The sequence below is a fragment of the Narcine bancroftii genome, chromosome 2 (genome assembly GCF_036971445.1).
Source record: "Narcine bancroftii isolate sNarBan1 chromosome 2, sNarBan1.hap1, whole genome shotgun sequence".
NCBI classification, from domain to species: domain Eukaryota; kingdom Metazoa; phylum Chordata; class Chondrichthyes; order Torpediniformes; family Narcinidae; genus Narcine; species Narcine bancroftii.
In genome coordinates, this window is record NC_091470.1 from 173,966,356 (window position 1) to 173,979,170 (window position 12,815).

The 12,815-nt window shown below is 46.2% G+C and overlaps 1 protein-coding gene across 7 annotated transcripts in view; it reads right to left on the reverse strand.

Annotated features, from left to right (window-relative positions):
• Nucleotides 1–12,815, reverse strand: part of hspg2 (heparan sulfate proteoglycan 2) — a 556,383-nt gene that overhangs the window by 305,804 nt on the left and 237,764 nt on the right. For all 7 annotated transcript variants that reach the window (XM_069919165.1, XM_069919159.1, XM_069919161.1 and 4 more), the window contains 7 exons: nt 10,829–10,956; nt 9,054–9,140; nt 8,912–8,970; nt 6,817–6,890; nt 4,272–4,412; nt 2,582–2,764; nt 1,247–1,423 (listed from right to left, as the gene is read on the reverse strand). In XM_069919165.1, the coding sequence (XP_069775266.1) occupies nt 1,247–1,423; nt 2,582–2,764; nt 4,272–4,412; nt 6,817–6,890; nt 8,912–8,970; nt 9,054–9,140; nt 10,829–10,956 (849 nt within the window). The remainder of the gene's footprint in view (nt 1–1,246; nt 1,424–2,581; nt 2,765–4,271; nt 4,413–6,816; nt 6,891–8,911; nt 8,971–9,053; nt 9,141–10,828; nt 10,957–12,815) is intronic.

The following is a 12,815-nucleotide window of genomic DNA, read 5'->3' on the forward strand; positions in this document are numbered from 1 at the left end:
TCTTTTTCATTTTCACTCATTGCAGTGGGGGCGAGGGGGTGGCTGTCGAGTTTATACTATTCGAAGCTTTATGTATATAATATATACACATGTGATATTGTTCTACAATATGTTCTTCATGGTGTGAGACTCAAGCAGCCTCTGACAACTAAGTCCAACTCCTGGCTTTCATGTGGCAAAGTTCTTATGCCCAGCGGAGCTGTTCTGACTGACAGGAGAAGGGGCAAAGGTACCTTGAAACCAGCTGCTTCGGGCAGAAGGGGCTCATTAACCATAGATTAACTCATCAAGGAGAGGGAAAACTCCGATTTCAAGCCTCCACTGCCTTGTGGCTCTACCCGCTCATGGGAAAGGCTTTAGGACTAAACCCCGAGGGGAAAATCCAGAGTCCCGAAGGCTATACGCAGCACTGGCTCCGTAACTCCAGTGATGCTACCGGCACCAAACTGTATCGGCCTTCGTCATTCCTTTAGGTCTGTCATTAGCATGGGGTGGTGGGGTTGGGGGAGGGGTCCAACTGCATGGGCAACAGACGTATTTCAAAACTCCGTCCTGGCTTGTGCTCTGGAGAGGCCACTCCAGCTACTACCAGAGGTGCAGTACCTATGGCCAACTGCAACTGATGGAGGTTAAAGAAGATATTGCATTTTCTGTTTGGTTCCCTTTTCTTCATTGTTCTTCCGATTAAAAAAACAATAAAAAAGATAGAACAAAAAAAAAACATTGGTGAGGCCAAATTTGGAGTATTATGTGCAGTTTTGGTCACCTAACTACCGGAAAGATATCAATAAGATAGAAAGAGGGCAGAGAAAATTTACTAGGATGTTGCCCGGACTTTAGGAACTGAATTACAGGGAAAGATTAAGCAGGTTAGGACATTATTCCCTGGAGTGTAGAAGAATGAGGGAAGATTTGATAGAGGTATTTAAAATTATGAGGGGGGGGATAGATGCAAGCAGGGTTTTTTCCAATTGAGATGGGTGAGAAAGACGAGAGGATGTGGAAAGGGGAAATTTTTAAATGGAATATTAGAAGGAAATTCTTCACACAGAGATTGGTGGGAGTATGGGACAAGCTTCCTTTGAAGTGGTGAATGCAGGCTCAATTTAAGAAAAATTTGCACAGGTACATGGAATGGAGCAGTGCGCAGGGATACAGACTGTGTGCAGGGCAGTGGGACCTGTTTCTGTGCTGTCATGTTCTATGATTCCACTTCAGATGTGTTGGGAAAAAAATGATGACCTACTTCTTTGAAGGGAACTGTGATGATGGTGTGTACACCTTGGTATGGTCTCCTGGTGTAGTGCTCTAGGAAGATGTTGTTGCCTTGTAGAATGACATCTGGTAATCCAGTGGCTGTGGAAGCCCCAGGAGAGGATTGATGCAGAATTGTGTATTGCAGTTTCCCTCCATAAGAAGTAACCTGTAGAAATCGATGAAAGGAAAGATGCAATTAATAACGCCACAAAAGAAAAGGCAGGAACTAATAATTATAACTTGCTAGAAATTTGCAAATTCAAACATGTGTTGAAAGATATCAATAAGCTTGAAAAATTGCAGAAAAGATTTACTCAGATGTTGTAAGGAGTTGAGGAACTGAGTTACAAGGAAAGGTTAAACAGATTAGGATTGAGCCAAGGCAACGCCTCTGGAAACCAACAGAATAGGAACTGAACAATGTTATTCTTTCTCTATAATTAAATCATTAAATTTAGCAGTGAAGCAATTGTGTAATTATTTGGCATGGAGACTATCAAATGACATTTAGCAAAAACAATGGATGCCTTTCTCTGTCAGGGTGGCACTGTTAAAGTGCCAGCAACTGGTATTCAAACTCAGCGCTGTCTGAGTTTGTACGTTCTCCCCATGTCTGCGTGAGTTTCTTCTAGGCACTCGTTTCCTCCCACCCTCCAAAATGCACCGGGGTTCGAATCTCACTCTGTCTGTACGTTCTCCATGTCTGTGTGGGTTTTCCCCAGGGGCTCCGGTTTCCTCCCACTATTCAAAATGCACCGGGGGTGTAGGTTAATTGGGTGTAATTAGGCGGCATGGGCCTGTGGGCCGAAAGAGCCTGCTACCGTGCTGTGTCTAAATTTAAATGAAAAGATCTTCATTCAAAGGTTGACATCACTGATGTCCAGATCAGACACTGAAGCTGCATTTGTTCGCTGGCCATCTGTTCTATTAGATTTTGTTGGACAAAATTCTTCAGAAAAGAGGCATTAGTAAACAGTGAAAGAAAAAGGGAGGAACTATGTCCAACAGAGGTGAGTAAATGTAAACAAGACATCTGATCACCAGGGAAATGCCATCCAAAGAACAGATTGACAGTCAATTTACAAGTTCTCTTATACCTTTAACCATTCTCAGATATTCCTTCAGTGAAGAAGGTCATTCAGCTGACCAATAGAGTACTGGCTCTCACAGTATTCCAGGGAAATTAATGCAGGAAAATAAAAGTAGGATTGGGACCAGACAGGGACACAGACCCACATAAAACGAAGGATCACCCCTTTTCTTGCCGCTCTATTGCACTGTAGATTCACTGGCAATTGCAACTGGAATCAGGGGCTTCACTTACCTTATCACCTTTAAATCTCTCAGGTAGAACCCAATAGTAGATGTCTCGAGGGATTGTGGCAAAGTCGGTAAATATCAGCTCGTTCGAGGCACCAACTCGGATTCCTGAAGTGATCCTTTGAGAGTTCGCCATATTGGTCAACATGTAAATACCTTGCTCCTGTTCGTTAAAAGCACCCCGAACCTTGTGAAGAACCAACAGCCCAATTAAATAATGGCACAACTAGAAAACTGTGAGCAGATTTATTTATTTACATCTAGTGTGTGAAGAACTGAGATGAACTGCTTTGTCCACGTCTACAGAAAGTCCTGTTTTACGGGAGCTCTTTGCACAAGCACAGCATGCAGTTGCTGTACCAGCTGAATCAAAAAAGAGAAAACACTGGGGACACTCAGCAGGTTAAGCAACGTCTACAGAAAGAGAAACCCAACACATTTTTCAGGCCGTAGATCCTTTGCCAGAATCCGTTTTAAGGCATTGACACTGCGAGCTTTAGAAATTACTAAACAAAGCAGATTCAACACCATCATTTACATCAATTAAGCTCAGAAACATGAAAGATTAGACAGGAAAATCAGGCAGGTTTGTATGTCATTGTAAATGTCAGGGTAGCTGCTGAACAATTTCACGAAAGGTTCTTGCAAAGTCAGGTCTTCGGAGCCATTATCTCGAAGGAATCCAGCACACTAAGCACGTCAGTGGCTCTACTTTCTCAGGAGTGTGCGGGGGTTTGGTACGGCATTGCAAGCCCTGGAAAATTTCTACAGAGGTGTGGTTGAAAGTGTGCTGACCGGCTGCATCACTGCCGGGTATGGGGACACCATATCAGACAGTGTTAAAGCCCAGTGGACATCACAGGTAAAACCCTCCTCACCATCGAAAAAATCTACAGGGAACACTGACATCAGAGAGCAGCAACAATCATCAAGGTTCCACACCACCCAGCACATGCTCTGTTCGCGCTGCTGCCATCAGGGAAGAGGTATTGGTGCCACAGGCCCCACCCCACCAGGTTCAGGAGCAGCTGCTCCCCCTCCACCATCAGACTCCTCAACGACAAACTCAATCAGGGACTCATTTAAGGACTTTTCCTTGTGGATTTTAATGGTTTTATTTTCTCTCTGCATTGCAGTAAATTTGAATACATTTCTTTATTTGTTTACATGTGTATATTGAGTACAGTTTTATTTTTGGTACTACTATTAAGTGGTAATTCTGCCTGGCTCTCAGCAAAAAGAATCTCAGGGTTTTATGTCATGTCAAATGTGCACTCTGACCATCAATCTGAAATCTGAGGTTTTCTGATGTGAACCTTGATGACACAAGACACCTGACAATAAAATCTGAAATCATGGCTAATGAGAAAAATCCTTGAAACAAAAAATATTACAAAGAGTTGGATCTCCTCTGAGCTTTAATCTCTTGTATGGAACACTCAACACCCACTCACCCCGATTCCAGAAGCACCTCAGGACAAATTCCTCAATGAACCCACCTTGTAGGAGAGAAACGAGTTTATACTTCTTCAGTGGAGAGCAATGAACAAGCAGTTTTCCTGCAGACATCCTCCTTACTTATCCTCTGCCCACTGAACAGTGAAGGCAGCCACAGTCATGTTAAAAATAAATCTGAAAACCGCCGCGAACCAAGGAATGACTTTACCGAGACACAGGACTACCTGAGGACTAACCTGGTCACGATGCCAAGACGAACTGGCACACTCTTTGCTGTTCCCCATGCAGAAACATTTCAGGCAACCGTCTGCATTGGATTCGTCCAAATTGAAGGATCCCGTTGAGCATTCATCACAGAATCTTCCAACAACATTGGGCTGAAAGGGGGCCAACAGAACAAGAGCTTCAGAACAGCTGGATGCAAGACCTGGGCCTCCAATCCACTATGTACACTCAGACTCAAAGGGACAAGACACAACAAAGGTGCATGCAATGAAGGTATTCCTTCTTCCCAAAACATAATTATAACTTTCCCCAACAGCAAGACTTGCTGTTGGCCATAAGACAGAGAAGCAGAAATAGGTCATTCAGCCCTTTGAGCCTGCCCCACCATTTAGTCATGAGCTGTTCCATTTTCCCCACTCAGCCCCACTGCCCGGCCTTCTCCCCATAACTTTTGATGCTCTGGCTAATCAATCTCTGCCTTAAATATACCCAATGACCTGGCCTCCGCAGCCACCTGTGGCAACAAGTACTACACCGATTTACCACCCTCTGGCTGAAGAAATTCCTCCACATCTCTGTTCATATTGGCCACCGTTTAATCCTAGTTGTGCCCTCTTGTCCCTATATTCAGCATGCTCACAATAAACCAATTAATTATCCTATCACTGAGACAAAGGAAGTTGCAAAGATTTATGATGGAATAAGTTGTTCCTATAGGTAGGTGCGTCAGAAACTGGGGACATGAACTAAAATGGCAGGCAGGAAGGACCAGTAGCAGGTGAAGCAAGGAAAAGATTGCTTATAGACATACAACATGGAAGAAGGTGGTTCAGCTGGAATGCGAAACACTTTCAAGAAAGAATGAGCTGAAGGAAAACGTGCATCTGCACTAATCAAAAATACACGTCTGCGCTGGTCAAATCTGTGCGTCTATGCTGGTCAAAACTGCGCATCCACACCGGTCAAAACTATGCATCTTCGCTGGTCAAAACTGCGTCTACGGTGGTCAAATGTACACGTCAATGCTGGTCAAAACTGCATATCTACATATAAAGTTGGCACATTGAGCCATGGGAACATAGAGTTGTGAAGTTATGGCACCAGACATGATGAAATCAGAGCAGCAATATCTTAGAATTCAAGTGGATGTCAGGTTCAAATTAAAACAGTAAAATTAACAAGAAGGTATTTGGTGGTGAGAGGAAAGGTGAGTTTGAACAGAATGGCCACATTGTTATAAAATGGAACTGCTGGGATTTGTCCTCTCCAGTGCAGGGCTGATACTCTTGTGGCGAGATGGAAAGGTCAATCTCAATGCCAGGAGAGCTGAACATCCAGCTGTGGAGAGAACACGGGGAGAGTTCACTTATGAAATTGGTGGGAAAAGGAAGAAGAGTTACCAAGCAGAAATGGGTGGGGATGGATCAAGATGAGTGTGGGAGATTACAGATGGTTCTCAGATCCATGTACTTAGCCTGGCATAGAGATGGAAAATTAGGAGACTGGATTTTCAAATCATTACTGGCAAACAATCAATTTCAAAATTCAGCAAGCATCAGTATAAATACAAAGTTCTTATTTTTCAAATGCACAGCCACATGTATAAAACATATGTACAGTGATAAACAGTGACTTTGAACCCCACCTGTGGTTAGAGAGATGATTAAGTACTGGACCTATTCCTCGACACTGGGACCATCATTTTCCATGTCTTGGCCATTCAGAAGCTTATTTTAGCTTCTTAAATGTTGTGAGAGTATTTGCACACAGTGCACACAAAACCCAAACAAAATGCCGGCTGACACAAAATCCTCAGATTCCTTTATCCCTGCCTCCTGACCTCAAAATTATGCCTTCTGGTGTTTGAGATCTCCATTACGAGGAAAGGTTTCTCCTCAGCCATAAAAGATTTATACATTTTGGTCAAATCCTACCACAACCTCCTCTAGTCCAGGACACAAACAATCTCTCCTTCCAACTGATATGTTCCATCTCAATGATGCAGTGACCATAACTGATTCAAACACATTATTCAAAACTACTGTATGTAATAGTCAGATCTTGTGGACCAACTTTTTCGGTAATCTAGGCAGTCGACTATTACACGCATACTACTGCGGTAAGTACCTGCATCGTTCAAGGTCTTGGGAGTGTTGATGGGCAGGCAGCCAGCAGGGTCTGGGTGGTAAGTCAGTGTTCGGGGCCTTGGGAGGTTGGATGGGTGGGTTGAGGTGTTAAGTCCACGTTTGAGGCATCAGGAGATCGAATGGGTGGGTGGAGAGAGTCCGCTGTTGAGGTGTTGGGTAGTTCAGTGGACGGGCGGCCAGGTCCAAAAATAGGGGGACGGCTTTGACACGCGATATATGAAAAATTCCAGATTTTTGGAATAAAAATAGGGGGGGGGGGGGGGGGGTCAACTATTACATGGTGTCAAGCTATTACATGGTACTTCCGACAGGAGCCACCCACTGTTGCCCCATCTCTACAAAGCACTGTCTTCTCCACTGGATGTCTAATGTAGTCACCCAGTGCTTCAGTGCCCCCATCCATACGTACCTTACACACACAGAATCCTTCAGATGGCTTTGTGGTATCCGTTCCTTTGCTGTCACACTTTGCAATTTCACCTGCTTTATAATAAAACAAGAAACTTTACTCAGGATCGTCACAAAGATTGTTGAGGATACAAGAACTGAAATGGGTAATATTTCCCACAACCAGTTACTGCTCATTTTATTGAATATTAGTGTCAACATATAATGAGCCACACCGTGAGCAAAGCTGTCAGTTTAAAGCTATCACACAGTGCCAGTAACCTGGGTCGAATCCGGCGCTGTCTGTAAGGAGTTTGTACATCTACCCAGGTCCAGATGGGTTTCCACCATGTGCTCTGGTCTCCTCCCACCCAAATGGTTCCATTTATCCCTCTTACTCATCAGATTGAAGCACGTGCAGACTTCTATTCCAGCTCACCAACTTCTTGCCTCCGTCTCAATCTCCCCCCCACCCCCGAGTTCCATCTGCTCCTCTTTTTCTTTTTCGTTCTGTCTCCACTTGTCACCCACCGACCACCATTTCCCAGCCCCATGTATTCCCCCTTCCCACCCAGCGCCATCTGCACACCATTCTGCCTCCACCCCCTACACCTGTCGCCAGCCCCTACATCCATCACTGTCCTCTACACCCAACCCCGGCCCCTACACCCGTCACCGGCCCCTACACCTGTCGCTGGCCCCTACAATTGGCTCCAACCCTTACTCCTATCGCCAGCTCCTACACTTGTCACTGGGCCCTACACTCCTTACCAATCCTTACACCTGTCAAAACCTCCTACCTCCATCAGCAGTATTACAAGATCCTGCTTTAGTAAAATGGGATTATCACTGTAAGGGATAGTATGGACAGAAGGGATTGAATGGTCACCATTAACATTTCACACAAGCAATATCACGAGTCACAGCCCAGTAACAATTCGATAAATTCGAAGAACTGAGGGAAGGTTTGTAACAGTCTGTTCCAGATTCAGTACATTTGCAAAGGCATTGTGATTTTGCAAGGGAGAACCATTCTGACTGGTGAAGAGAAAAAAGCTTTTTGAAGCAGCTCTTGTGGCCAGCCATTCAGAGCAAAGCATGCTTTGTAAATGACTGGGCCTTTTCGGCAGATTGACCTGTGCCAGGAGAGTCTTTTGGGAAGTGAAGTACTTAATTTTGATTGTGACTAACACTTGTATAGACCAGTGCCGGGGTTTTGGAAGTTTCATGGAGGCCGTCCAGTTCAAGTCTTGCCTATAAAAGGACCAGGAGTGTTATGACCATAGCTTGTGTGGTTGGACATTTCTTCAAAGGCAACGCAAGAAGAATCCATGAGTCTGTAGCAGCCACAACTCCACTCTTCCCATCAGTTGGACATGAATTCTGAGAATCATATTTCAACGGCCTACATTTTGATGGTAACTTTCTAGATTTTGGTCTGGACTGCAATGGTTAGGGTATATCTGACTCACACACCCACACACACACACACACACACACACACACACACACACACACACACACACACACACACACACACACACACACACCCACCCACCCACCCACCCACCCACCCACCCACCCACCCATACACACACTAGAACTCCTGCGCATTGTTGGGGATAGATTTAACATTAAGGGTAGTTTAAAAGTTAAGACTATAGTTTAAAAGTTAGAAATAAAATTAGTGTTTTAAAATTAAACACTGTCCGGTTCATTGCCGGTTCGTTGCTCGTTACATGCGACTCGTAACATCGGCCCCTACACCCGCCAACAGCCCCTATCTTACTCCTCCCTCTCACTTTTTACACTTTCTACTTAGTTCCGATGAGGATTTTGGCCCAGAAGGTTCTTGTGCCTCCGCAGATGCTGCTCGACCGACTGAGTTCCTGCAGGTGTTTGTTCCAGATTCGAGAATCCACAGAACCATCTGTCCCTCATGCTGTTACTGGCGTTAGATGTGCAGTGCCCTGATCGTCCACTGATTAAGTTTAATTAAACACCGCTAACGACATTGATGTTGAGCTACTGATCGAGTGAATGAAATCCAACTCAATAAGCAAGGTAACCGACAACTCACTCCCTCAACTGTGTGGAGGTTGTGTGATGAAACTTACCCGTCGGTGTGCACTTTCCACCAGGAAGCATTGGGTTTCCACTGTAACCAGCAACGCACCTGCAAAAAGCAAAGGTGGGTGAGAACGAGACCACCCTGTTGGCGGTAGCCAGTGAAGTACGTGGTGGTAGAGATGCACCTACTTCTCACATCTTCGGCCGATGTGACCAGGCCGACAGGCATCGCAGGTGGGGCGCCCATCCGTGTCCAAGAAGCAGCTATCCGAAAACCTGCACACAGGCGGAGAGCAGTGAGGGCTGTGGTAATGCTGGACCGTCTTACCCACGATAAAACTGTCTGGCAAATCGCACCACCCACCCCACAGTAACACCACCCCTCTCCACTCCCCCCGACAGTAACACACCCCCACACAGTAACACCACCCGGCAAGCTATCCCCCCACAGTAACACCACCCCTCCCCCCACCAAACAGAAACATTGCCCGGCAAACTGTCACCCCCCCCCCCACCCCCACTGCCTGACACCCTGAGCTGCACCTTGTGGCAGAGAACAGGCTCGTGCTGCAGTTCTCATAAGATGGAGGGAGAGGAAGACTGAGTGGGTTTATGGGATGGGGGGGAGAGTGGATGTGGGTGTGGGGTTTAGAGTGGGAGGAGTGTGGGCGAGTGGCGAGACTGGGTGGATTGGGAGTGTTGGTGTAAGGGGAGAATGGGCAAAGTGGGAGTGGAGATAGGGAGGAGTAGGTATCAGGAGAGGGGGTTGCGAGTATTTGGTGAGAGGTGAGGAGGTGGGGAGTGTGAAACTGGGGCAGAATGTGCACTGGGGGAAGGAGGAACACAGGAAGGTGAGGGGAAAGTTCAGGGAGGAGTGGGGAGGAATATTGGGGATCCAGAGGGTTAGGAGGAGGAGGGTGAGGGAGGCACCAGAAAAGGGGATGGAGGATGCTAGACTGAAGGTGTGGGCAGGGGAAGAATATGAGGGAGGGGCAAGAGAGAAGAGCAGAAGAGGTGCAGAGGAGGGTCAGGGGGCAAAGAGGGTCATGGGAGTGTCAGGGGAAGGTGACAGTGAAAGGTCAGGGGCAGGCGAGGATCAGGGGGCAGGGAATGGTCAAGGGCAGGGGTGGGTCAGGGCGCAGGGGGCAAGGGAGGGCTGAGGCCATCAAGAGCGGGGAGATGGGAGGTGGTCAGGAGTGGGAAGATGGAGATATTGATGGTGGGGAAAAAAATGAGTGATCATAGTGGGAAGGAGGAGTTGGTAAGGTGGGGAAATAGAGATGCAGGGTGGGGCAACAGATATATAAGCTGGGGAAACGTTGAGGTGGGTGGGAAACAGAGGAGGTGAGGGTGGTCAGGATGGGGAGATGAAGGTGGTCAGGATGGGAAGATAGAGGTGGTCAGGATGGGAAGATAGAGGTGGTCAGGATGGGAAGATAGAGGTGGTCAGGATGGAGACACGGAGGTGGTCAGGGTGGAAGATGGAGGTGGTCAGGATGGGAAGATAGAGGTGGTCAGGATGGGAAGATAGAGGTGGTCAGGACGGGAAGATAGAGGTGGTCAGGATGGAGACACGGAGGTGGTCAGGGTGGGAAGATGGAGGTGGTCAGGATGGGAAGATGGAGATGGTCAGGGTGGGAAGGTGGAGGTGATCAGGATGGGGGTACAGAGGTGGTCAGGATGGGGAGATAGCAGTGGAACACTATGGAAACATCAGGCTGTTGGTAAGTGTAACTTTGGGAAATGTGGCAGAATTGTGTAGGCGAGTGGACTGGGCAGACTTGAATGTGCAACTGCAGGGTGATGGCTGAACAGAGACTGTGATGAACATGGAAACAGTTGTAATCTTCTCTCATTTCAATGCCAAATTGTAAGTCTGACACAGTGAATGAGACAGCGTCCAAGTTCCCCGAGGTTTGTTCCAGCACTGTAGTTTTCCAAGTTCCCAGCTCAGTAACACACACCTCCTGTTGGGTTCAGTGAATGGGCAAGGACATGGCATACAGTCGTTGGGTGTTCCTTGGGTGGGATTGCCAAAATACCCTGACTTGCACTTGTCACACTTCGGGCCCTCTGTGTTGTGCTGGCAGTTCTGTGAGATATAAAAGAAATGTATCACTGCATATTGGTGCATGAAACAGGATTTACTTCAAATCCTCTCACTCTTTATAATGTTTCTGGATCAAACCAGCACCTCAACCCAAGATACAGGAAACAATGCCCATAGCACATTACTCTTCTAAAATGGACATTGCCACCTAAATTGGTGCTGTCCTGCATCTCCCAAGTTGCTGTTCGTTGACTCAGATTGTCTCTAATGTCTTGACATCTCTTTGCCCCCTGGTCATATCCCCAGTAAGTTTGGAACTCTAATCCGAGTCGAATTAAAGTTTTAATTCAGACTTACAGCGCAGTAACAGCCCTTTTTGGCCCATGAGCCCATGCTGCCAAATGACCTACAAGCCCTGCATGTTTTGAACGGTGGGAGGAAACCAGAGCACCCGGGGAAAACCCACGCAGACACGGGCGGGATTTGAATCCCTGACGCTGGCGCTTTAACAGTGTCACGTTAATCGCTAAGCAAACTGTGCTGTCCAATATGCTGATATGGGTTATGTAAAGTTAGGACCCAAGAATTAATCCCAGTAGGAACCTCACTGTCCACTACGCACCCAGTCTTAGTGTCATCTGCAAACTTACTGATTCAATTTACCGCATCATGATCCAGATCGTTCTTAGCCACCTGCTCTACTCACTTTACAGCTACGACTGTGGCTCGGTACAACAATAACACATCTACAAATTTGCCAACAATATCACACTAGTGGGTTGTATAAAGAACGGAAATGAGTCAGCACACAGGAGGGAGACTGAAAACTTGGCCGAATGGTGCACCAACAACAACCTCGCACTCAATGTCACCAAAACTAAGGAGCTGATTGTTGACTTCAGGAAGGGAAAACGAGAGGCTTACATTGGGGAAATCGGATACACCAATGGCATCACAAAGAAAGCACGTTGGCGTCTCTACTTCCTCAGGCATTTGTGGAGGGTTTGGTGTGACATCAGAAACCCTGGCAAATTTCTACAGATGTGTGGTGGAAAGTGTGGTGAGCGGTTGCATCACGGTCTGGTATGGAGACAATACCCTGAGTGTAAAGCCCTCCAAAAGGTAGTGGACACAGCCCAGGTCATCACAGGCAAAACCATCCCCACCATCGAGAATATGTACAGGGAACGCTGCTGTCAGAGAGCAATCATCAAGGTTCCACACCACCCAGCACACGCTCTGTTGATGCTGCTGCCATCAGGAAAGAGGTATCAGTGCCACAAGACTCACCCCACCAGGTTCAGTAACAGCTGCTCCCCCTCCACCATCAGACTCCTCAACAATAAACTCAATTAGGGACTCATTTAAGGACCCTGACGTGCAATTTATTGATTTTTAAAAAATTCTCTGTCTTGCAGTTAGTTTGTTTACATTTCTTTATCTGTTAACAGTTCTTTATTTGTTTACATGGACATTGTATAGTTTTTTTGCATTAGTAATAAAAGGTAACTCTTCCTCGCCTGCAGGAAAAAGAATCTCAGGGTTTGTATGTGATAGTCTGACAATAAATCTGAAATAATGATAATGGATCCAGAGATATAATATTGAGAAATGTACAGTTGTGCATTTTGGTCAAGGAGATAAACAGTTGGATTATTACTTGGATGGGGAGAAAATTCAAACCTCAGAAGTACAGAGGGACTTGGGGTTCTCGTGCAGGATAACCTGAAAGTTGACCGTCAGGTTGGATAGGTAGTAAAGAAGGCAAATGCTATGTTGACATTCATTTCAAATGGGATTGGTGTATAAGAATAAAGAGGTGTTGATGAGACTCTATGGCGCATTGGGGAGATCTCATTTGGAGAACTGTGTGCAGTTTTGGGTCTGATATCTTAGAAAGG